Source organism: Hyla sarda, chromosome 8, assembly GCF_029499605.1.
Source record: "Hyla sarda isolate aHylSar1 chromosome 8, aHylSar1.hap1, whole genome shotgun sequence".
NCBI classification, from domain to species: domain Eukaryota; kingdom Metazoa; phylum Chordata; class Amphibia; order Anura; family Hylidae; genus Hyla; species Hyla sarda.
The window spans coordinates 207,948,955-207,974,535 of NC_079196.1; the positions used below are offsets into that span (position 1 = coordinate 207,948,955).

Here is a 25,581-nt window from a genome sequence, read left to right on the forward strand (position 1 = left end):
GGTCACATGTTTCACCCGGCCGCGTCAACACGGGTGCACCGCGTCTCCTAGTAACGGAAGCGGGAAAACCGGAAGTGGATTACTGAATGACAGGTAGCGGGGAGCGTGACCTCTTGATGCGGGCAATTAACCCTTTGATGACAGTCATGTGACGGGGTTGATATCGGTGTATATCGGAGAGGCAGGTGAGCCGCTTATTATCGGGGATATTACTGCTTGCCCGGGAGCCATGTTGGACACTGATGTCTATCAGTCATTAGAGCAGTGTTTCCCAACCAGGGTGCCTTGAGCTGTTGCAAAACTACAACTCCCAGCATGCCCGGACAGCCTTCGGCTGTCCGGGCATGCTGGGAGTTGTAGTTTTGCAACAGCTGGAGTCACCCTGGTTGGGAAACACTGCTATGAGCAAAGAAGGACAACAAGTACTAGCATGTCCTGCAATATTGTTGTAACAATGCATGCTGTGACTTGTAGTGTTAACAGTAACTGGGGTCAGGGCGGGCATGACCCTCCTCAAATAAAGGGGGTGCCACATGGGATCAGCTAGATAATAGTATTGAGCATGAATATCTATTTTGCAAATTTTTTATCGCGAATATCATCACTTTGTGATTTCGCGAATATTTAGAATATAGTGCTAAATAGTCGTAATGGCGAACATTCGTTTTTTTTTTCACATGCAAATTTTTATGCGAATTTTCGCACGGGGAAAACAAAAGTGAACGAACATAGCGAATATGCGACTTTCGTAACCATAGGATGAATAATCGTCAATATATTTGCGAAATATCGCAAATTCGAATATGGCCCCTGCCGCTCATCACTACTAGACAACTCTGAACCTAGAGAAAACCCAGCCAAGTTACTGATGTTCAGGTGGGGTCCTCATAACCGTTGCAAATTTAAAGGAGAACTCCGACCGTCTGACATATGATCGATGGGGGTTTGACTGCCGCTGCCTTTTGCTTTGGCCAAACAGTAAAATCTCAATATTATAGGGGATAGAAAAGTGTATCTGATTTCCTCCAAAAACAGCTCCACCCCCTGTCCTCAGGTTGTGTGTGGTATTGCAGCTCAGCTCCATCGAAGTGAATGGAGAAGAGCGTGAGGACAGGTGTGGTGCTGTTTTTTTTGCCGCTGGAGTGTGATTGGAGTTAGACGATTCTCAATTTAAAGCAGACCTGCAGCCGCAGGATAGGGGATAAGGGTCTGATCGTAGGGGGGTCCGAATGCTGTGACCCCCCCCCCCCGTGATCTCCTGTATGGGGCCCCGGCTCTGCCTCGGAGACACGCCCCCTCAATGTATCTCTATAGGAGAGGCAGAGATGCAGCATTCGTGCATCCCCCACCTCTCCCATGGGGCGTGTTGTCGACCTCAGTGGGGACGAGGACACGCGCATTAGCCGCGCAGTGCAGGGTCCCCGTACAGGAGGTCGCCTGATAAGTGTCTAAGACTGCAATACTCCTTTAAAGGGGTACTCCGGTGGAAAACTGTTTTTTTTTAATTTATTTATTTTTATTTTTTTAAATCAACTGGTGCCAGAAAGTTAAACAGATTTGTAAATTACTTCTATTAAAAAAATCTTAATCCTTCCAGTACTTATTAGCTGCTGAATACTACAGAGGAAATTCTTTTCTTTTTGGAACACAGAGCTCTCTGCGGACATTATGACCACAGTGCTCTCTGCTGACCTCTCTGTCCATTTGAGAAACTGTCCAGAGCAGCATATGTTTGCTATGGGGATATTCTCCTACTCTGGACAGTTCCTAAAATGGACAGAGATGTCAGCAGAGAGCACTGTGCTCGTGATGTCAGCAGAGAGCACTGTGCTCCAAAAAGAAAAGAATTTCCTCTGTAGTATTCAGCAGCTAATAAGTACCAGAAGAATTAAGATTTTTTAATAGAAGTAATTTACAAATCTGTTTAACTTGTTGAACTGTTTAACTGATAAAAAAAAAGAATTTTCCACTGGAGTACCCCTTTAAGCTCAGACCCCGACTGATAGCTAGGACGAAGCACGTGGCTGAGCACAAGACAGGGGATGGGCTCATAGACTTTCTATTAAAGTCCTACACAGAAAAGAAAGAAAAAAGCAGATATACTAAAATGCTATGCACTCCTATCAGTAACAACAATATTATGTATAAAATATTAATCTTTATTAGCAAATAATAAATAACATTTTCATGGATATAAAAAGACACAATACAATTAAAAACAATTAAAATTGCTTTAACCAGAGCAGCCTCTTCCAAAGACATGAGGGACGGATATAACCACATGTATATAAATGGGAGGTAGATAATACTGCTCAGTCCGTCCAAAACCCCAACCTCATGTGTAAACCGTATATAAGGCAGAAAAAACTGTTACCCGGTGTACAGAATTAAATTCACAGTGTAGCATCATGGCAAAGTAATGCTGCCCGATACCCTATACACAGGCTGGACTGGCTGCCCTACAGAGCATAAGAATAACAATAAATAATAAGGAAAAACATGCAAACCAGTGCAGGGTACCAGACGGGATAAGCCGGACGCAGGTATAAACAGGTTACTACGTATGTTCCCGCAGAACCCCACACGTTCTGTCACTGTTAGGCAACTTCCCTGAGGAAGGGGGTGCAGGGGATCATTGGACAGGGGTTAGCTGCCACGTTTCTAATCCAGATACAGTGATCCCTCAACTTACAATGGCCTCAAAATACAAAAGTTTCAACATACAATGTTTTTTTTCTGGACCACTGTAACTTGAAACCAGACTCAACATACAATGGTACGGACAGTCCAGATCTGTGATACCTGTCACGACTGGAGGAACTGGCCAATCAGAATGGGCATTTTACTGGTAAATCACCTCTATTACTAAAGTGCGTGCACTGACTGGCTGTCTGGTAGCGCCCCCTACAGTACAGAGAGGAACTACAAGTTCTGTACGACTCTTTACCTGTATTACTGAAGTGTATGCACTGACTGGTGTCTGATAGCGCCCCCTACAGTACAGGGAGGTATTACATGTTCTGTACTCTTTACCTGTGCCAGGGTTAGCTGCTCCTTTGGACACCAAGCAGGTGGCTCCATTTGGGACACTGTGTGTACTGTATAGGACCCTGAAGAAGCTCCTGTCCTCTACATAAACCATTGTTTCCCAACCAGGGTGCCTCCAGCTGTTGCAAAACTACCACTCCCAGCATGCCCGGACAGCCAACGGCTGTCCGGGCATGCTGGGAGTGGTAGTTTTGCAACAGCTGGAGGCACCCTGGTTGGGAAACACTGACATAAACAGTGATTACAGCTCCCAGCAGATCTTTATTACTTTTATATTTAAGGATGTGCTTTATCTGTATTAGTTATCTACTTATTTTTCTTTAATCCTCACCTTTTCCCATTTTTTGGATGACATTTTGGCTTTAGAACAAATTACCAGGTTTCCATAGAGTTATGGTCTCAACATACAATGGTTTCAACATACAATGGTTGTCCTGGAACCAATTAATATTGTATCTTGAGGGACCACTCTACTGGTATTACATAGTAGGATGCGCAACGTACATGCAATTATCGGTACGGCAAGGGGTGTGTCGCCAAACTATGCTCGTCTAAAAGGATGTCACCAACATGAAAAGATTAGTAAGCTCTGTACTAGGACTGTGTTTTCCAAACAGGGTGCCTCCAGCTGTTGTAAAACTACAACTCCCAGCATGCCCAGACAGCTATTGCAGTGGCAGTCATGTGCAAAGTACAGCACTTGGCCATCTCCATTAGCCCCATAGCAGATAGCTGTCAGGGCATGATGGGAGTTTTAGTTTTACAACAGCTGGAGAGCCACAGGGTTGGGAAAACACTGTTACAGACCATTATTGTTATGTATATAATGGAGGCATCCTCATAGGAAAAACCCATTTATGGGGGGGGGGGGGAGGTATATTTATATATATTGTATAAATTCTCTTTTGTCTTATTTGCAGTCATGGCTATAAAGATCTTCTTCCCGACCTCCTGCTCGGCAGCAGAGAATGGACTCCTCATCGGACGCTGGATGGGAGAGCACAGGTCCGCCATCGTCCTGGCCATCCTGCACTTTCCGTTTATTCCTGCCAGCGTGCGGAGATACCTGAGTCAGCTGGAGCAAGCGACGGGCATGAGCCTCTCCGTCCTGGGCACCTGGAGCCATAGTAAAGGAGAGGCGGACGATAAGATGGAAAACTTTCTGGGAGAGCTGAGCAGCATCTTTAAGCACCAGCCCTGGCTGCGGATGGCAAGGGAGTCCTCCAGCAAGTTCTGGGACTGTCACATTGAAAGGCTGGAGGATGACTCCTCAGAGGATGTGGTCTTGGTCTACTACGACCAGAGGAAGGTCATGTTATCAGAGCTGCACTCCGCATCCGAACACTCGGAGATAGCTGCCATGTTTAACACGGTGGCCAAGAACCAGCCCCTCTTTGCCAATGATAAGTACGACGAGGGTCCACTGAGGTTAACGCACTGGCAGTCTGAGGGCAGGGAGGCCAGTATTATTGTGGAGCTGGGGAAGCAAGCATCTGTGCCTGTGTGTGCTGTTCTTTCATTTTGGGTCTCTATGATCACCAGCATCTGTAGTCTAAGGTACCAGTATAAAGCAAAACGTTCCATGTATTCCTCTAAACCAGTTTTTCCCAACCAGGCTGCCTCCAAGCTGTTGCAAAACTACAATTCCCAGCATTCCCGGACAGCCAAAGGCTGTCCGGGTATGCTGGGAATTGTAGTTTTGCAACAGCTGGAGGCAGCCTGGCTGGAAAACACTGCTGTACACCTCAGTTTATATATTGTGGTCAACACAGTGAACATAAGAAACTTTATAATGGGGGAGATTTATCAAAGTTGTCGATGTCCCACATCGATATAGACCAAACTACAGAGGGTTGGGCCGGTCTATTCTGCGCCTAATTTATCAAAATTTATCAATTCTGTGCACGGACTTCGGGATCTATGCTTTAGACTGTATTTAAACCTGCTCCATTATGGTCTGACATTTCGGCGTACTTTCAGCCGATGCGACTTGTCGCTGAAAAGTCGCTTTTGATAAATTCAGCACCAATGCATTTTTTCTGCCTAAAATAGACTAGAATGCATCATGTTCTAAAAATCCTCTAAAGCAAAAGTCGCACATATTTAGATAAATTTAGATGGGAAAAACCAGTCTAAATCCTTTGATAAATCTCCCCCATTGTATCTTAAACTGAATGTATCTAAAAAACTGGTAAGAGCTAGGCCAAGATGGATCCATTTACTGAGGGATCAGTTACAGCTGCGAATAGAAATCTATGGAGAGGGGAGGAGGAGTAGGATGCAGAGCTAAACTGAGGCATAGAGTGAAACATAGACAGAGCTTCTAAAAGCTTCAGTAAGAGTTAAAGGGGTAGTCCAGTGGTGAAAAACGTATCCCCTATCCTAAGGATAGGGGATACGTTTCAGATCGCGGGGGATCCGACCGCTGGGGCCCCCCCGCGATCTCTCTGTACGGGGGCCAGATAGCGGGTGTCGGCCACCGCACGAAGCGGCGGCCGACACGACCCCTCAATATAACTCTTTGGCAGAGCCGGAGATTGCCGAAGGCAGAGCTCCGGCTCTGCCATAGAGTTGTATTAAGGGGGCGTGTCAGCCGCCGCTTTGTGCGGTGGTCAACACGCCCCCTTCCCGCGGGCTGTCGGGGCCCCGTACAAGAGATCGCGGGGCCCCTATCCAGGGGATACGTTTTTCACCACTGGATATCTCCTTTAAATCGCACAGCTTGCAAGCTCAGTACTGCTCTATAATGTCCTTCATGCTGCTGCTTTTGAGAATGTGCTGTAGATACATAGGACAGCAGAATATCCTCTTCTGTGTGGGCAGTGTATTGGAGACATCACAGCAGCTTGTCTCCACCCACTAACTAATGGGAATCTAGAGGATAATAGGTCTGCGTTCAGAAGAACTGCGTTGCACCGGACAATAAGAACTTAGAGTTGAGCCAAAAAAAATAACTGCAGATAATTGTTTCTTCCCTGCTCAACTTCTGTAAAACGGTGGACACACGGCACAAACCAGATAGACGCGGTGCAAACTCAATGGAACGTGTTGGTCTCCATAGTGCAACAGACTGTGGGACGCAGCTCTGCCACAGATGTGAGCTTAGCCTAAAATGCATCTGCTAGGAGGAAGGCTTGTGTAAAACCTTACATGGATAACTTAAAGTCTCTCCTTGTTATAGGGTCCTTAGCGGGAAGCCTCTCTCCTTCCTATGGAACAAGCTGTCTACATGTGAACAACTGGGGAAGCGCCTGGAGAACCTCCGTATTATCAGCAGTTCTGAGAAGGCCCAGGACCACACAACGTTCATGAGGTATCAGCTGCTAGTTTCCCAGGACCAGAGACATATACAGCGTGTGAATAATGCCATCTTTTACATCATCACTCCTTGCTAAGCTCTAAGTTGGAGTTTCATGTTGTCATGTGACTTTTTGTTTTGTAGAAAGGCCAACATTGTCTTGTCGCTGCTTGTAGACATAGTGCTTGGGATCCTCCTTATGTCCTGGCTCTATCGGGGGAACCACATAGGACAGCTGGCCGATGCCCTTATACCTGTGGCTGATGTAAGTCATGTCTCTTCTTAACAAACATATATATATATTTTAATCAACTGGTGCCAGAAAGTTAAACAGATTTGTAAATTACTTCTATTAAAAAATCTTTATCCTTCCAGTACTTATTAGCGGCTGTATATTACAGAGAAATTTCCTTTCTTTTTGGATTTTTTTTTTATCTGTCCACAGTGCTCTCTGCTGACACCTCTGTCCGTATCAGGAACTGTCCAGAGCAGGAGAGGTTTGCTATGGGGATTTTCTCCTGCTCTGGACAGTTCCTGATACGGACAGAGGTGTCAGCAGAGAGCACCGTGGACAGAAAAAAAAAAGAAATCCAAAAAGAAAATAACTTTATCTGTTGTATATAGCAGCTAATAAGCACTGGAAGGATAAAGATTTTTTTTAATAGAAGTCATTTACAAATCTGTTTAACTTTCTGGCATCAGTTGATTAAAACATTTTTTTTCCACCGGAGTACCCCTTTAAGATGACTTGGAGGATCTTATTTCCGTACAATAATGTATTTTGTTTCTATCCTAGCGTGTTGCTTTGGAACTTCAAAGCCTTCTGCAGTGGCTGATGGGAGCTCCAGCTGGGCTGAAAATGAATCGGGCTTTGGATGAAGTTCTGGGGCGATTCTTCATGTATCACATCCACCTGTGGATCAGTAAGTTACATATCCAAAGGCTGTCCTGGCATGCTGGGAGTTGTAGTGTTGCAGCAGCTGGAGGGACACTGGTTGGGAAACACTGGGTTATACATTAATACAAATCACCCATTCACTCTTGTGTTTGTCTATTACCTACCCAGAGCCAGCATGTAATTCATTGCTCCTTCACTCACATACCTGACCCTAGTTCACTGCCCGCAGGTTACATCCGCCTGATGTCTCCATTCATTGAGGTTATCCTGTGGTACATCGGACTGTCGGCTTGTCTCGGGCTGTCCATGGCGCTCTCTATTTTGTCTGATATCATTGCACTCCTCACCTTCCACATATATTGCTTCTATGTGTATGGGGCCAGGTAAGAAAACCACCCACTAAAAACCTATCCCTTATATAAATACTGTTACAGAGCTTATCCAGGAAAATAATCTCTGAGTGGGTTCTACCAAAAGATGTTCACATGGCAGAATATCCGCAATTACGCACAAGGCTTACTTAAAGGGGTTCTCCAGGAAAAAACTTTCTTATACATATATCAACTGGCTCCAGAAAATTAAACAGATTTGTTAATTACTTCTATTAAAAAATCTTAATCCTTCCAATAATTATCAGCTGCTGAAGTTGAGTTGTTCTTTTCTGTCTAAGTGCTCTCTGATGATACCTGTCGTGGGAACTGTCCAGAGTAGAAGAAAATCCCCATAGCAAACCTCTTCTACTCTATGCAGTTCCCGAGACAAGCTGAGATGTCAGCAGAGAGCACTGTTGCCAGACAGAAAAGAACAACTCAACTTCAGCAGCTGATAATCATTGGAAGGATTAAGATTTTTTTTAATAGAAGTATTTACAAACTGTTTAACTTTCTGGAGCCAGTTTATATAAAAAATTTTTTTTTCCTGGAATACCCCTTTAATTTCACAGAAATTACCGTAAGTTAAAGCAGAAATTCAAAGCCCTTTTGAGTTCAGTGAGATTCCGTCCATAATTCTGCAAACTTTGAAGGCAGGTCTTTCAATTATGCGGATTATCCTCTGCGGAAATTCCGCATTCCACTGTGCGAATGGGATAGCAAAATTTTGCATGAAAAATCCGCCATGTGAACATAGCCGAAGAATGAACATGTTTATTCTTCAGCAAAGTCTGGGATCCGGACATTCTGCCACAGAAATTCTGTAGTGCGCATGGTGGAGCAAAATCCCATTAAAGGGGTACTCCGGTGGAGTACTTCTATTAAAAAATCTTTACCCTTCCAGTACTTTTTAGCAGCTGTATGCTACAGAGGAAATTCTTTTCTTTTGAATTTCTTTTTTGTCTTGTCCACAGTGCTCTCTGCTGACACCTGATGCCCGTATCGGGAACTGTCCAGAGCAGGAGAAAATCCCCATTGCAAACCTATGCTGCTCTGGGCAGTTCCTGACACGGACAAAAAAGAAATTCTAAAAGAAAAGCATTTCCTCTGTAGCATACAGCTGCTAAAAAGTACTGAAAGGGTAAAGATTTTTTAATAGAAGTAATTTACAAATCTGTTTAACTTTCTGACACCAGTTGATTAAAAAATAAATAAAATAAAAATTTCCACCGGAAGTACCACTTTATGAACAAGGGGAGGCTGCTGCACCGGAATTTCCGTGTGGAATTCCGGATCAGAATTCCACACGGAAAATATGTAATGTGAATGGGCCCTTAGCCCTGGGGAACGAGAAGTTACCCCAGGGCTGTTTATACACTGAGCCCTAATCAGAGCCTGTGTCATAGTGACACAGATCATAACGTATTAACATATACTAGTGCACATGTCCGTGTTTCCCAACCAGGGTGCCTCCAGCTGTTGCAAAACTACAACTCCCAGCATGCCCGGACAGCCAACGGCTGTCCGGGCATGCTGGGAGTTGTAGTTTTGCAACGGCTGGAGGCACCCTGGTTGGGAAACACTGGCATATGTATAAATGCATGTGTCATACAGTGGTTCCTTGTAATGGCCGATAGGCTAAGTGCCTTTCTTCTGACTGTTCCTTTCCTATCTGTCAGACTATATTGCCTGAAGATGCACGGGCTGTCTTCTCTCTGGCGTCTTTTTCGTGGTAAAAAGTGGAATGTTTTGCGACAGAGGGTGGACTCTTGCTCGTACGACTTGGATCAGGTATACGTTCTGTGCATACTTACTTTAATTCTCCTTGCTGAGGACATTGTAGCAGTGCATAGGTTTAGGATGAGGATTGCGATAGTCAGGCTGCATTCACACCACATTTTTGCAATACAGTCCCTGTATCAGGTTTTTGATGAAAACGGATTCCTCAAAACCTGACTAAACTTGTTTTTTATTTAAAGGGGTTATCCAGGAAAATGTTTTTCTTTTTATATATATCAACTGGCTCCAGAAAGTTAAACAGATTTGTAAATTACTTCTATTAAAAATCTTAATCCTTTCAGTACTTATGAGCTGCTGAAGTTGAGTTGTTCTTTTCTGTCTAAGTGCTCTCTGATGACACCTGTCTCGGGAACCGCCCAGTTTAGAAGCAAATCCCCATAGCAAACCTCTTCTTCTCTGTGCAGTACCCGAGACAAGCAGAGATGTCAGCAGAGAGCACTGTTGCCAGACAGAAAACAACAACTCAACTTCAGAAGCTGATAATTATTGAAAGGATTAAGATTTTTTAATAGAAGTAATTTACAAATCTGTTTAACTTTCTGGAGCCAGTTAAAAGGAGTTTTTTCTTGGAATACCCCTTTTAAGTTTTTCAATTTGTTTAAGCTTTACAATTTTCAATAACAAACATCGCCAACATGGTGTAATAGGAACAATACAGACAAATGCACTCCCGACAAAAGCACTCCTTCCATGTCATGACTACCACTTTATGGGTACAGAACAACAGAAATCGGATCAGCAACCGTCTATGTTTACTAGAGAGTAGGTCGTTAAAGGGGTACTCCGGTGAAAACCTTTTTTTTATTTTTTAAATCAACTGCTGCTAGAAAGTTAAACAGATTTGTAAATTACTTCTATTAAAAAATCTTAATCCTTCCTGTACTTATTAGCTGCTGAATACTACTGTGGAAATTCTTTTCCGTTTGAAACACAGAGCTGTCTGCTGACATCATGACCACAGTGCTCTCTGCCGACATCTCTGTCCATTTTTAGGAACTGTCCAGGGTAAAAGGAAATCCCCATAGCAAACATATGCTGTTCTGGACAGTTCATAAAATGGACAGAGATGTCAGCAGAGAGCACTGTGCTCGTGATGTCAGCAGACAGCTCTGTGTTTCAAAAAGAAAAGAATTTCCGCTGTAGTATTCAGCAGCTAATAAGTACAGGAAGGATTAAGATTTTTTAATAGAAGTAATTTACAAATCTGTTTAACTTTCTGGCACCAGTTGATTTAAAAAAAAAAAGTTTTTCACCGGAGTACCCCTTTATGAACCCCCAACAGACACAACACCGAGTCAATTATAAAAGGATATTCCAAATGCTCAGCCAAAAAAAACCCACCTCCATTCAGAAGACAGCAATGACAGGACACTCCCACACTGCATGCACGAAGGTACCAACCTCCGAGGAGCATCGAAAGCATAAATCAGAGGGGGAGAGCCCAATACGTTTGAGCCTAGAAGGGATGTAATACAACCGTAGAACATATCTGGATTGGATCAGCATATCCCTACTACTAACCACAGTTGCATAATAAGGGCCCTCAACCTCCTTCCATTGACCCTCGGAGAAACTCAGTGAGAAAGGGCTAGGCCCCAATGACTGGAGAAGGGCATAAGACTGAGTAAGAGTTTGGAGAGATCTGTGGTACCCAGGAGAAGCTCCACCTCCGAGAACACTGGGGGTAAACGTCAGGGAGCCAAACTGCGCCTGAGCCGCATGCTGCACCTGAAAATACTTAAACAGGGCATTTCCAGGGATGCCATAACGTTCTCTCATATCCAAGAAGGATAGGAAAACCTGATCCTCTCGGAACAAGTGGATCACAAATTTGACACCATGCGATCCCCAAAAACTGGCCTCCTGTAACCCATGCATGTGAGGTAGATGTACGTTCCCCACAAGGGTGCCCTAGGAGATACCAAGGATTGTGGAACCTTACTCGACACCACGGACCAAACCTTAGCAATAGTCAACAGAGGGAGAGGAAAGGTAGACCCAGAGTGATACCTGTACAGTGTATTCATCAGAGCCTCATAAGACCCCATAATCACACCAGCCAGGGCTGTTGCCGAGTTCGAGAGATCCAGGTCGATCCACCACGCCGCATAGACCAGCTGGGAGGCAAGAAAACAGAGACATCAGGTGCAGCTAAACCACCGTGCCGCTTAGGAGCCTGAAGAAGGGCTCGGCCGAGTCTGGGAGGTTTCCCCTGCCAATAAAAGGATCTCAGTGCACCACAAAGAAACCTGCCTAAACTGTATCAAAACATGTGTACACATTTTAACCCGTATATGGTTTGAAAAATGATATTCGGTTGCATCTGTTCTTTAACCTCTTCAGGACATAGGGCGTATGGATACGCCCTGCATCCCGAGTCCTTAAGGACCGAGGGTGTATCCATACGCCCGTGGGAATTCCGGCCCCCACCGCTAGCCGGTTGGGAACCGGAGCCGGATGCCTGCTGAAATCGTTCAGCAGGCATCCCGGCATATCGCCCAGGGGGGTCATTATGCCCCCCATGTCGGCGATCGCCGCAGATCGCTGGACAATTCAGTCCAGCGATCTGCGGCGATTCCGGGTCAATCGGGTCTCCAGTGACCCGGTGACCCGGAATTACTGGCTGTTCGGGGCCGTCTCTGACTGCCCCGAACAGCCAGAGCCTGTGCCACCTCACGATCGCCCTGATTCGTCGGCCGGATTACCGGCCGACCAATCAGGGCGCCTGCTGCGGGTGTCACTCCCGCACCCGCTCCGCCCCTCTTCCGGAGGACGTGAGCGGGTGCGGGACGTGCACCCTGGGTGCTGGGGACCCCGATCCCCGGCGTTAATGTTGGGATCGGGGCCCCAGGAGCAGCGGCGGCGGCGGCGGGACTGACCTGCAGCGTCTGGATCGTTGGAGGTGAGTGACAGCCTCCTGCTGATGCTTAGCAACAGCTCCCAGCATGCAAAAAGGGCATGCTGGGAGCTGTAGTTATGCAACAGCAGGAGGCAGACCACCACAACTCCCAGCATTCCCTTATGGGGATGCTGGGACTTATGGTTTTGCAACAGCTGGAGGCACATTCTTTCTATGGAAAAGTGTACCTTCAGCTGTTGTATAACTACAACTCCCAGCTTGCACAAACAGCTAAAGTGAATGCTGGGAGTTGTAGTGGTGCATCTGCTGGTTGCATAACTACAACTCCCAGCATGCCCGTTGGCTGTCGGTGACTGCTGAGAGTTGTAGTTTTGCAACAGCTGAAGGCACACTGGTTGTGAAACTCAGAGTTTTTTTTTACCTAACTCAGTGTTTCACGACCGGTGTGCCTCCAGCTGTTGCAAACTACAACTCTCAGCAGTCACCGTACACCATGCACCGTACATGCTGGGAGTTGTAGTTTTGCAACAGCTGGAGGCACACTGGTTGTGAAACACTGAGTTAGGTCACAAACTCAGTGATACATAACCAGTGTGCCTACAGTTGTTGCAAAACTGCAACTCTCAGCAGTCACCGACAGCCAACGGGCATGCTGGGAGTTGTAGTTATGCAACAGCTGGATGTCCCCCCCAATGTGAACGTACAGGGTACACTCACATGGGCGGAGGATTACAGTAAGTATCTGGCTGCAAATTTGAGCTGCCGCAAACTTTCTGCTGCAGCTCAAATTGCCAGCGAGAAACTACTGTGAACCCCCCGTCCGTGCGACTGTACCCTAAAAACACTACACTACACTAACACAAAATAAAATAAAAAGTAAAAAACACTACGTATACACATACCCCTATACAGCCCCCCTCCCCTCCCCAATAAAAATGAAAAACGTCTGGTACGCCACTGTTTCCAGAACGGAGCCTCCAGCTGTTGCAAAACAACTCCCAGTATTGTCGGACAGCCGTTGACTGTCCAGGCATGCTGGGAGTTTTGCAACAGCTGGAGGCACCCTGTTTGGGAATCACTGGCGTAGAATACCCCTATGTCCACCCCTATGCAAGTCCCTAATTTAGGCCTCAAATGCGCATGGCGCTCTCACTTTGGAGCCCTGTCGTATTTCAAGGCAACAGTTTAGGGCCACATATGGGGTATCGCCGTACTCGGGAGAAATTGTGTTACAAATTTTGGGGGGTATTTTCTGCTTTTACCCTTTTTAAAAATGTAAAATTTTTGGGAAAACAAGCATTTTAGGTAAAAAAAATAAAATTTTTTTTTACATATCCAAAACTCGTGAAACACCTGTGGGGTATAAAGGTTCACTTAACCTCTTGTTACGTTCCCCGAGGGGTCTAGTTTCCAAAATGGTATGCCATGTGGGTTTTTTTTTGCTGTCCTGGCACCATAGGGGCTTCCTAAATGCGGCATGCCCCCAGAGCAAAATTTGCTTTCAAAAAGCTAAATGTGACTCCTTCTCTTCCGAGACCTGTAGTGCGCCAGCAGAGCACTTTTCACCCCCATATGGGGTGTTTTCTGAATCGGGAGAAATTGGGCTTCAAACTTTTAGGGGTATTTTCTGCTATTACCCTTTTTAAAAATAAATTTTTTGGGGGAAAACAAGCATTTTAGGTAAAAAAAATGTATTTATTTTTTACATTTGCAAAAGTCGTGAAACACCTGTGGGGTATTAAGGTTCACTTTATCCCATGTTACATTCCCCGAGGGGTCTAGTTTCCAAAATGGTATGCCATGTGTTTTTTTTTTTGCTGTTCTGGCACCATAAGGGCTTCCTAAAGGTAACATGCCCCCCAAAAACCATTTCAGAAAAACGTACTCTCCAAAATCCCCTTGTCGCTCCTTCGCTTCTGAGCCCTCTACTGCGCCCGCCGAACACTTTACATAGACATATGAGGTATGTGCTTACTCGAGAGAAATTGGGCTACAAATACAAGTAAAAATTTTGTCCTTTTACCCCTTGTAAAAATTCAAAAATTGGGTCTACAAGAACATGAGTGTAAAAAATGAAGATTGTGAATTTTCTCCTTCACTTTGCTGCTATTCGTGTGAAACACCTAAAGGGTTAAAACGCTGACTGAATGTCATTTTGAATACTTTGGGGGGTGTAGTTTTTATAATGGGGTCATTTATGGGGTATTTCTAATATGAAGACCCTTCAAATCCACTTCAAACCTGAACTGGTCCCTGAAAAATACTGAGTTTGAAAATTTTGTGAAAAATCGGAAAATTGCTGCTGACCGTTGAAGCCCTCTGGTGTCTTCCAAAAGTAAAAATACGTCAATTTTATGATGCAATATATTGTATATGTGAACCAAAAAAAAATGTATTCGTAATATCCATTTTCCTTACAAGCAGAAAGCTTCAAAGTTAGAAAAATGCAAAATTTTCAAATTTTTCATCAAATTTACGGATTTTAAGGATGCAAGTATCGACAAAAATTTACCACTATGTTAAAGTAGAATATGTCACGAAAAAACAATCTCGGAATCAGAATGATAAGTAAAAGCATTCCAGAGTTATTAATGTTTAAAAATGTGCAAAAAACGCTCCGGTCCTTAAGGCCAAAATGGGCTCCGTCCTGAAGGGGTTAAGAAAAAAAGTATACATTTTTTACTTTTCATTCCATTATATATAAAGTTTCACTTGTTTGATTGAAATTCCAAGAAAAAAAACTGTGCAAAGTTAAAAACCGTATGGTGAAAACTGTATGGAACCGTATGCACATACAGGTCTGTATGGTTCCCATTGACTCCCATGTTTAAAAAAAAAAAAAAAAAAAAGCGTATGCGGTTTTTCACCCGGACCAATAACCGCGGTAGGCTATGTTTTTGGTACAGGGAAGAAAATGGTTAAAACCGGCATTCGGTTTTCAATGGAGAGTCAATGCATATGGTTTTCAATCCGGTTCTGTACGGTTTTCACATTGAAAATGTATACAGAAAATGTATTGCAAAAATTTGGTGTGACTGCACCCTTAGTCCTTATTTTCTCTGGTGGCTGTTTGCAGCTAAACAGCGACTGGACCCAAACTTTAGCACCAGAGCTCTACCATTTGTACTGGTCTAAAAAAAATCAAACGAGAGCGCTCCATAGTGTAACACTGAGTGTATGGCTCAAATCGCTTGATGTGAATGGGCACTTACCAATGCGGGTTGTGCGAGCACCAGCACAACAAAGGATAAGAGCATAAAGAGATGATCTCACTGCTGCCTTCCACAAAGGAAATACACAGAACCAGGAGCCTCCAAAGGTAGTGGATAACTTCGGGCGCTGAGAGACCACCAATTGGTACTGGTCTGGTACTAAGGCTTATATGTACATTATGTGGTATAATCAGGTCATACCCAAGCAGTGACTTAAAGGGGTACTCCGGAACAGTTTGTTCCAAACGCTGAGCAGCGAACGCTGGAGCCGGCGCCAGGAGCTCGTGACGTCATAGCCCCGCCCCCTTATGACGTCACTCCCCGCTCCCTCAATGCAAGTCTATGGGAAACCCGCTGCGAGTTACGCTACCATTCATTTGAATGGGTCCGCGGACAGTCCGCAAATCTGACACTGTTTTGGACTGTCTGTGGACCCATTTAAATCAATGGTAGCGTAACTCGCAGCAGGATTCCCGCAGCGGGAAACTCGCTGCTAGTAATAGCGTGTGAACGCACCCGGAAGTGAATAGTTGAGCTGCATTACCAGGTTCAGCCACTACTCCATGTTCTCATCTCTTGCTGTTGCCCCTTCCATGGTCTGATCAGCAGGAGTGCCAGAAGTCTGAACCCCACAGATCTGATACCGCCCTATCCTAAGAAGACATCATTAGTTATATCCTATTTTAATCAATATTATTTTTCTTCTGCAGCTGTTCCTGGGGACCCTGCTCTTCACAATCCTGCTGTTTCTACTGCCAACCACTGCCCTTTATTACCTCGTCTTTACCCTGGTACGTACTGAGCGCTGCTGCAACTTATTGTACATTGGCCTGTTATTTCAGTTATTACAGGCATTGTCCAGATAATTATTTTGGGAAGGGAAAAAAAACATACTGCGCTCCTGCTTGGGTCCCAAAAAGTAAAAAAGGCCCACTAAGCCATTCACTTTTCCCAGTGGTGACCCATCTTAGGCCCCTTTCACACTACAGGTATCATCCTGTAAAAAACCTCTGTTATTGCTCCCAGCAAAAAGTCCTGAAAACGGCCGTCAAAAAATCCCATCCTTTTGCATCAGGCATGTCCATTTTAACTAATGTCCGTTATTTTTGCCGGTGCAAAAATAATGTGGGAAAAAACAGCCGTTAAAATTTAACATTGAAGTCTATGGGAAACGGATGTAAAAAACAACAACAACAAAAAAAAAAACATCCGTTATCATCCGTTTTTTAACATCCTTTTTTGGTACTGAGCATGCTCAGTAAGGCTATACAAAAAAAGGGTTAAAGCACAACTGTCATGAAATCTTGGTGCAATGACCTGCACACAGCTTTTGTACAGGTGGTGTGTATAGCAATGTTTTTACCTGATATTTGCAGGCTTCATGACACCAAAAAATGCTGTTATTCAAAGCCACTGACAGTCGGATAGGCATGGTGCGAGGTACGCGATGCCCCGCCGCCACCCCCACACCTACCCCGTATGTCAGCGTTGGGACTGCTGTGTGGTTGACACACAGGTCCCAGCGCGTGCGCCCTTCAGTTAATTTAACCCCTTAATCAAACCTATATAAGTAGGGGATCATTTTAACTGTATGGACCTACAGAATAATGATAAGGTGTAATTTTTACCGAAATATGCACTGCGTAGAAACGGAAGCCCCCCAAAGTTACAAAATGGCGTTTTTTCTTCTATTTTGTCGCACAATGATTTTTTTTTCCGTTTCGCCGTGAATTTTGGGGTAAAATGACTGATGTCACTGCAAAGTAGACTTGGTGACACAAAAAATAAGCCATAATATGGATTTTTAGGTGGAAAATTGAAAGGGTTATGATTTTTAAAAGGTAAGGAGGAAAAAACGAAAGTGCAAAAACTGAAAAACCCTGAGACCTTAAGGGGGTTAATGTGTGCGCCGCTGTGTGTCATTCAGCAAGCGCTCGCTCCCGCCGCCGTCTTCCTCCTCAGTGCGCCTGCGCAGAGCAGCGCGCAATCAGGTTAGTTCTCGATACTAGGTGCAGAGAGGAAGCGTGCTCTCTGCACCTAGCACTGTGCAGGCGCACTGAGGAGGAAGATGGCGGCGGGAGCGAGCGCTTGCTGGATGACACACAGCGGGAATCCCAGCAGTTGGACCCTCACAAATCCAGTAGTCGATAATTACTTTAGCTGGAATACCCCTTTGGGGTCTATTCACACATACTTGCACATTTGATGCGCAGGATTTGAAGCTGCAGATTTCAGTGTAAACTAAATGACTGAACACAGCATCAATTCTGCAGCCTTAAAGGGGTACTCCGGTGGAAAACTTAAACCAACTGGTGCCAGAAAGATAAACAGATTTGTAAATTACTTCTATTAAAAATTCTTAAGTTCTTATTAGCGGCTGTATACTACAGAGGAAATTATTTTCTTTTGGGATTTCTTTTCTGTCAAGACCACAGTGCTCTCTGCTGACACCTCTGTCCATTTTAGGAACAGTCCAGAGCAGCATATGTTTGTTATGGGGATTTTCTCCTACTCTGGACAGTTCCTGACATGGACAGAGGTGTCAGCAGAGAGCACTGTGGTCGTGACAGAAAAGAAATCCAAAAAGAAAATAGCTTCCTCTGTAGCATACAGCTGCTATTAAGTACCGGAAGGATTAAGATTTAATAGAAGTTATTTACAAATCTGTTTAATCTGGCATCAGTTGAATAAAAAAAAATAAAAAAAAAGTTTGCCACCGGAGTACCCCTTTAAATCCTGGGCATCAAATATGCGCAGGATACTGTACGTGCAAATAAACCCTTAAAATGCTGCTTCTCCCCGTTGTCATTTAATATTGCTCCTTAGCGCACTGTGTGCCATTATTGACATCTAGTGATAAAAAAAGGGAAGCAACCTGACAATAGAACAGATAGGTAAATATTAGATTTGTAAAACCAGAATGTAGTTAATTAAAATATATATATATATATATATTTGTATCTAGTGCTGGCAGCAACGGCTGTGGCACTGAGCCTATCTACAAATATTTACACAGTGATGCCATCTTTTATGCCCAGACAGGAACTGAAGACTTATTTTATAAGAAACACCCGCTCGCTGGCCTATCTTTATTCTACTATTAGCAAATAAGCCTGGAGTAAATTTTCATATAAAAAATTCTCTTGTCTTAAAGAGTACCTTAGATTAAAAATAGATTTTTTTTTAATTATAGGACACTTTGCTATTTACTCGCTGTTAAAATTCTCAACCTTTTTATATGTTTTGAATGTGATTGAAAAAACAGCCACTAGGTGGCTCTCTTCTGTTCCCTGCCGCAAGTCAAACAGTTAGTTTGGTCTCCTCCCCACCTGGCAGGAGACCAAACTCAGGAAGTGCGTGCAGGGCATGGCGAGGCACGGCTCTCACAGGCTTCAGTGATGCCTGCTGGGGAAGGCCCACTTTCTCCTGCCGGGAGCTCACACAGCTTTTTAAAGCTCGGAATTTTTTTTAAGGGTAAGAGGGGTGTTAGGAGTAGGGAATATAATCTGAGTTAGTTTAGAAAATATGGTTTGATGACAGGGACTCTTTAAGTACTGTATTTTTCGCCATATAAGACGCTCCGGCATATAAGACGCACCCAATTTTAAAGGAGGAAAATCTAGAAAAAAAGATTCTGAACCAAATACAATGTAAAGTATAGGACAGTGATCTTCAAACTGCGGACCTCCAGATGTTGAAAAACTACAACTCCCAGCATGTCCGGGTATGCCAGGAGTTGTAGTTTTGCAACATCTGGAGGTCATTAACACCAAAAAGGAGAAGAACCAACCCGCTATAAAAAGTGGGTGGGAGTACACTTGCTAAATTAGAACGTCGAAAACGTGTACCAAACAGTGCACACAAAAACATGAAATCATTATAAATCCATAAACTTTATTAAATTCACAAAGTTAAAATATACATAGAAAAGTGCAGAATGCATAAAAGCACTGGATCACTATAGAAAGGCAGGTATAAGTCTGTGTAAGATATAATATACCAGAATAATCACATAAATAGATGGCAATAAGGGTTAGGAATACAGGAAAACCGCAGTATAGGACTATGACAAACATGTGTCAAATGAAGGAAAACAAAGCCCAATGCCCAACCAGATAATCAAGAATGCCAGACCATACCTACCAAACCCCAACGATCGTTTCGCTTCTAAAGTGCTTCCTCAGGGGGTGTGGAGGTTGAAGACCACTGGTATAGGAGGTAATACTCACGTGTCCCCGCCGCTCTGGACCCGTCACCGCTGCCCTGGATGTCACCATCCATCGCTGTCGCCGCGTCCCTGTTGCTCTGGAACGTCTCTGCTGCCCGGTATCCTCGCTCTCCATCGCTGCCATCACGTCGCTACGACGACGTGATGACGACGAAAGGAGAGCGCCGGCCATGCAGGGGATCCCGGCACAGAGCAGACACCGAGGAGGCAGGTAAGGTCCCTCCCCACATCCTGTAAGCTGTTCGGGACGCCGCGATTTCACCGCGGCGGTCCCGAACAGCCCGACTGAGCAGCCGGGTTAGTGTCACTTTCGCTTCAGACGCGGCGGTCAGCTTTGATTGCCGCGTCTGAAGGGTTAATACAGGGCATCACCGCGATCGGTGATGTCCTGTATTAGCCGTGGGTCCCGGACGTTGATGGCCGCAGGGACCGCCGCGGTAGGACAGGGTTTTAATGTGTATTTGCCGTATAAGACGCACCAACTCTCCCCCCCCCCCCCCCCCTCAGTTTTGGGGAAGAAAAAGTGCGTCTTATACGGCGAAACATACGGTAAGTATTTTCGTATAATACATTCTTGTATTTGGTATTGCGGTAGCAATTTTAGTCTTACATCTAACATTTTGTAGGGGATTTAATTTTTTTTATTTATATACAATTGTACTAAAATTGCTTTATATAAGTGGCTCTAAGGCAGTGTGTCTCAAGCTGTTGCGAAACTACAACTCCCAGCATGCCCGGACAGCCAACGGCTGTCCAGGCATGCTAAGAGTTGTAGTTTTGCAACAGCTGGAGGCACATTGTTTGGAAAAAAAACTGCCGTAAGGAGTTAGGATGGGTGTAATCTGGCCTTCATATTGGAAAGGGAGGCTCACTTGGGCACAGTACTTTTTTAATCTTATATAAAGACTATAATGTAAAGCGAACAAATGCTATACTGTCTGGTACATTATATTCCTTTCTTTATTCTCCTCTCCAATAGCTGCGGCTTGTCATGATCGTGGTGCAAGGTGTAATCCAGATGACCATAGACCTCCTGAGCACGCTCCCTTTCTACGCACTCTTACTGCGCCTATGTCGATCGTACAGACTGGCTGGTGAGTTTCTGCAATTTTTTTTTTTTTTACTGGCGCCCGTGTATAATGTGTATAGTGGTCCGCTCATTGTGGTAATGGCACTATCTTACCTCTTCCAGCGGGTGTCAAATTTCGGATGCTGGAGCAAAAGAGTGGAAAAGCACTTAGATTACTGATGCAGGTAAAGTATGAACTTTTATTTTGGGCACTACTTTTTCATCCATGGGTCTAAACTTCCCTGTATTTGCATTTTAAATGGGCACTCTCATCAAAACTAGTTTTTGCTATTGCACTCCTTATGGTAAATAAAAAATCTTTCTAATGTACTTTGTTTAAAAAAAATAAAAAATAAAAGTTTTCTATGTTTTGTATGTTTAAAAAAAGCTGCCACTAGGTGTCTCCCTACTTGTCCAGAGCACATTTTCCCCCTATCTTTTGCACAGACTTTGGACTCCTGCTGTTCTGGCAGAAGTCCAAAATCAGGAAATGCTTGGGGGGGGGGGGGTGCAGCCTTATGCAATCAGTGCTCATCTCACACTGAACTGCTCAGGGCTGTGTGTAGCAGAGTGAGGGAGGAAGTTCTCCCCTGTATGGCTTCAGATGATGTCACGCCTGCTGGGGAACGCCCCTTCCCAGTCTGTGAATCTGACTGAGACTGAGCAGAAAATACAAAAAGTAAAAATACGGCTCCCCTCGGAAACAGAGCACCCGCCATCCATTCATCATCTATAGGAGAGCCGGAGCACTATACTTGTGTATCTCCGGCTCTCCTAGGGGGGGGGGGGGATAAGGGTGAGGGGGTCGGTGGTAGGGAATTGGCCAGTCCCAGCAGTCGGACCCCCTCAATCAGACACTTATTTCCTACCCTTTGGATACGGGATACATGTTCCTATGTGGGCCGTCTCCTTTAACCAAAACTGCTGACTACTGCTGAGGCTCTGGCCGTGAATTATTCCTCATTGAGAACACATGCACTCTCTCCCGAAGTAAGCATGCATTTAGTCTACATTTTCTCTCTTTATGCCACAGATCAACCCCTTACCCTATGGACAGGTACTGCAAACCTACAGGCTGCCATCCCAGAGATGTTACCCCAAGGATTCCTGGGGTTCCCTATGCAAAAAATTGTTCATTGGAGAAGTGATCTACCCCTGGAAGCAGAAGAAGTCTAAAGAGCATTAAAGGAAAGTATCCACAACATCACTGCGGTCTGACAGACGAGACACTGGAGCATTCCTTACCCACCGAATAATGGGCATTATTTCTATTAACACGATCAGACACAATCTACAGTGACATGTGCCATCCCTCTTGCTGAATTTTATTGTGCACATTTATATGATTCTCATATTTAATTGGAAAAGTACTGACGGTAGACCGCACTAAACAGCACCACGTTCTGCATACCTCAATACCTGGCATCTCATTTCCCGAAACAGCGCCTTCCTTGGCCATACATGGTATTGCAGCATAGTCAATTTTACTTGAATGTGGGTGTGCTGTGATACAAGGCATTGCCTATGGATAACAGTGGCTCTGTTTCCGGAAGAGGTCCAGAATTTTTTTTTTCAGTTTTGATTCTCCTTTAAAAGGGGTTATCTATCAATTTTCAAAAATTCATCTCCTGCTGTGGCTGGATAAAAAGTAAAAAAAAATTCCAGACTAACCTAACGCTGATTCGGCTTTACCTGCTCTCCCAATCTCTTTCCTGCTTTCAAGACGAGTGTTCGTTGCAGGACTTGCTGGTTTAACCAACGCTGCGGCCAGAGATTGGGTCAGCAGGTCCTGTTGACAGCGCTCATCTCAGAAGAAGATTGTGGACTGGCTGAAGCTGAACACGAGCTGGAGGGGACCCAGCTAGGTAAGTATTGTTTTTTTTTTTTTTAGCATTATACAGTGGTCCCTCAACATACAATGGTAATCGTTTCCAAGTGATCCATCGTTTGTTGAAACCATCGTATGTTGAGGGATCCGTGCAATGTAAAGAATAGGAAGTTGTACTCACATGTCCCCGCCGCTCCGGACCCGTCACCACTGCCCCGGATGTTGCACTCCATCGCTGTCGCCGCGTCCCCGTGATGTCCCCGCCACTCCGGAACGTCTCTGTTGCCTGGGATAGTCGCTCTCACGTCGCCGCCATCACATCACTATGCACGCTGTTCCTATTGGATGACGGGACGGCGTGCGTGGCGACGTGATGACGATGATGCAGAGGATCCTGAAGAGGACGCTCCGGAGCCCCGAGGACAGGTAGGAGACCATCACCGGAGCGCACAGGGCACCGTAAATGGCTATCCGGTGGCAGCTGAAGCAGTCTGCGCTGCAGGATAGCCGTTTATGCGATGGCCCCGACATACAAAAGCATCATATGTTGATGCTGCCTTCAACATGCGATGGCCTCTGAAATGTTGAAATTATCGTATGTCGGGGCCATCGTAGGTTGGGGGATCACTGTATATATTTATGCTAAAGCTGAATAACCCCTTTAAATGATCGCTGGCCCGTCTGTAATTAATTGAGTCTGTAACGTAGCGGCATATGGCAGGCATGTGACCATACAACGTCACTCAAGCTCCTCTTCTTTCTAGCACACAGTGTGTTTCTATGGAGGAGGCTTATTGACAAAGGTCACATGCCCCTTCACATGCCGCCATGTTATGGATGGGATCATTGCACGGACGGGATAGTGATCAAGGGGGTAGAGCTTCAGAAAGGCTACATAATAGGACACTAAGTGTATATGACCTATTATAATCATATGTCTCATTTCCAGAGTGTGACCAACCCCTTTAGGTTGTGACTGATCCTCTGTAGAAGTCGCCGTCCGTTAAAGACTTTTTCTATATTAAATATTGGACCATGGCAGCTATGCACACGTTACACTGCAGCAAGAGAGGCCCAAGGGTTAACTAAGGGTAACGAAATCTGTACCACGTGCCACATAGAAACTTTACCACATACATGACAGATATTGTTGGCAGATGTTCAATCTCCAAATACTGAGAGGCCAAATCGTTAACAAAAGGAACAAAACTCTTTAGTGGTCATCTAGTTTTATGTAAATTATAACATGCAAATTTAGATTTTTCTGATATACTTTGTGTTAAAATTTTTCAACATTTCCAAGGTCACTGCTTGCTGTCAGGGAACGGAAACATTTATGTTCCAATCCCAGCGTTTCCCAACCAGGGTGCCTCCAGCTGTTTACAAAACTACAACTCCCAGCATGTCCTGGGAGTCGTGGTCTTGCAACAGCTGGAGGCACCCTGGTTGGGAAACATTGCCCTATCCAGTAGTTGAAAACATGTTCTGATCATTTAAAGGGGTACTTCACTCCCCAACGTCCGGAACATTTAGTTCCGAACACTGGGTGCGGGCTTCGGGGTTCGTCACGCCCCCTCTTGATGTCGCACCCTGCCCCTCATGACTTCACGTCCTGCCCCCTCAATGCAAGTCTATGGGAGGTGGTGTGACGGCTGTGATGTCACGAGGGGGGCGGGGCGACCCTGAAGCCCGCACCCAACTTTCGCAACTAAATGTTCCGAGTGGGGAGTGAAGTACCCCTTTAAAACAAGCACAGGTGCACCGCTTGTTACAGTGTGTCGGCGATTTCTCTTTATTAAAACGCTACATAACTTTTTTGGGTTAATTAACGCATTTTATTTATTTTCTTTAAAACTGGAGAACTGAAGGGCACTTGTTTCTATATTTTTTTTTCTTTTTTAGGATTAGGGTGGGACCAATAAAACTGAAGGTATATTTGGGGTTCGGGTGCACGCTGCGTCTTTTTTTTTTTTTTTTTTTTTAAATGCTTTATTTAAAAACAAAAAAAGAACAAAGAATGCAGCGCTTTCCAGGGTGATTATGGGTACATTTAACACATACATCCGTTTCCTGTTTGTGTGTATGTGTGTATATATATATATATATATATATATATATATATATATATATATATGCCATCTGTTTGGTTGCTATGGACAGCTGGACTACTTTTTCCTCTGCACATGTTTAGATAAATCGCCCCAATAGGGGCGATTTATCTAAACATGTGCAGAGAAAAAAGCAGGGCATATATATATATATATATATATATATATATATATATATATAAAACTGTGTTTGACGTACAGATCCGAGGTGCCATTTAACACTGGATAATGAGAGTATTTTTTTCTCCATTTATAATTGTCGTATAATTTGTTGGTCATTGTTTTCCTTTCTGATTGTCTATTATTCGATCCCGACTGTTTATTACACAATCCTTCTCTGTTAATTCTTATAAGACTAACCCTCCCGTTCCCATTCTGCCAGGTTACAGTCTAGCGTTCTCTTTGTATTTATATTCTCACCTGATCCCCCGGTACCTGGAGGCTGATTTATCTTTTAATTATATGATGATGTCTGTGAATAGTTTTTTTTTTGTACGATTTCTAATTATGGTAATTCCTAAAGAAAATATATAATTTTATCCTGGGCGGCTGTGAGTTAGTCTTTGTGGGATTCTATAGTAACTGTGTGTTCACATAGTAAGGGCAAATGGTGTTTAAGTGGAATTGTGCGGAAATCTCTGCAAAAACTGATTTGTATGTGAAGTGTAAACACAGTAATACCTTACACCAAATGCAGTGTATGTAATATCTCCACATTTGTAAATTATCTATATTTATCTCATAATTATCTATCTATCTCATATTTCATATCTATATCTCATTATAATTATATATCTCATATCTATCTATCTCATATATATCTATCTATCTATCTCATCTCTCTCATATCTATCTATCTCA

General features: G+C 44.2%; 2 protein-coding genes across 3 annotated transcripts in view; one reads left to right on the plus strand and one right to left on the minus strand.

Moving 5' to 3' along the window:
* The window catches only part of ASB8 (ankyrin repeat and SOCS box containing 8), a 39,436-nt gene extending 39,332 nt beyond the window's left edge, over positions 1-104 (minus strand). The window contains exon 1 of the mRNA XM_056534252.1: positions 1-104. The gene's annotated coding sequence lies outside the window, so the exon portion shown is untranslated.
* On the plus strand, positions 44-25,265 carry PIGQ (phosphatidylinositol glycan anchor biosynthesis class Q). 2 transcript variants are annotated; one of them, XM_056534246.1, is made up of 11 exons: positions 44-185; positions 3,969-4,605; positions 6,230-6,361; positions 6,491-6,611; positions 7,143-7,269; positions 7,474-7,627; positions 9,295-9,406; positions 16,198-16,278; positions 20,695-20,809; positions 20,908-20,969; positions 21,818-25,265. In XM_056534246.1, the coding sequence occupies exons 2-11, from the start codon at positions 3,971-3,973 to the stop codon at positions 21,968-21,970; spliced, it is 1,692 nt and encodes a 563-aa protein (XP_056390221.1). In that variant the 5' UTR covers positions 44-185; positions 3,969-3,970; the 3' UTR covers positions 21,971-25,265. The 2 variants fall into 2 exon arrangements, with proteins under 2 accessions (XP_056390221.1, XP_056390222.1); XM_056534247.1 differs by having other exon boundaries at positions 60-181.
* Positions 25,266-25,581: the final 316 nt, after the last annotated feature.

What these genes read in the sequence shown, in the direction of transcription:
- PIGQ (XM_056534246.1), top strand. Translation starts at nt 3,971, where the DNA reads ATGGCTATAAAGATCTTCTTCCCGACCTCCTGCTCGGCAGCAGAGAAT. An exon ending in CCCTTATACCTGTGGCTGAT is followed by an intron (nt 6,612 to 7,142) that starts GTAAGTCATGTC and finishes TTTCTATCCTAG; the next exon opens with CGTGTTGCTTTGGAACTTCA. An exon ending in TTCTATGTGTATGGGGCCAG is followed by an intron (nt 7,628 to 9,294) that starts GTAAGAAAACCA and finishes CCTATCTGTCAG; the next exon opens with ACTATATTGCCTGAAGATGC.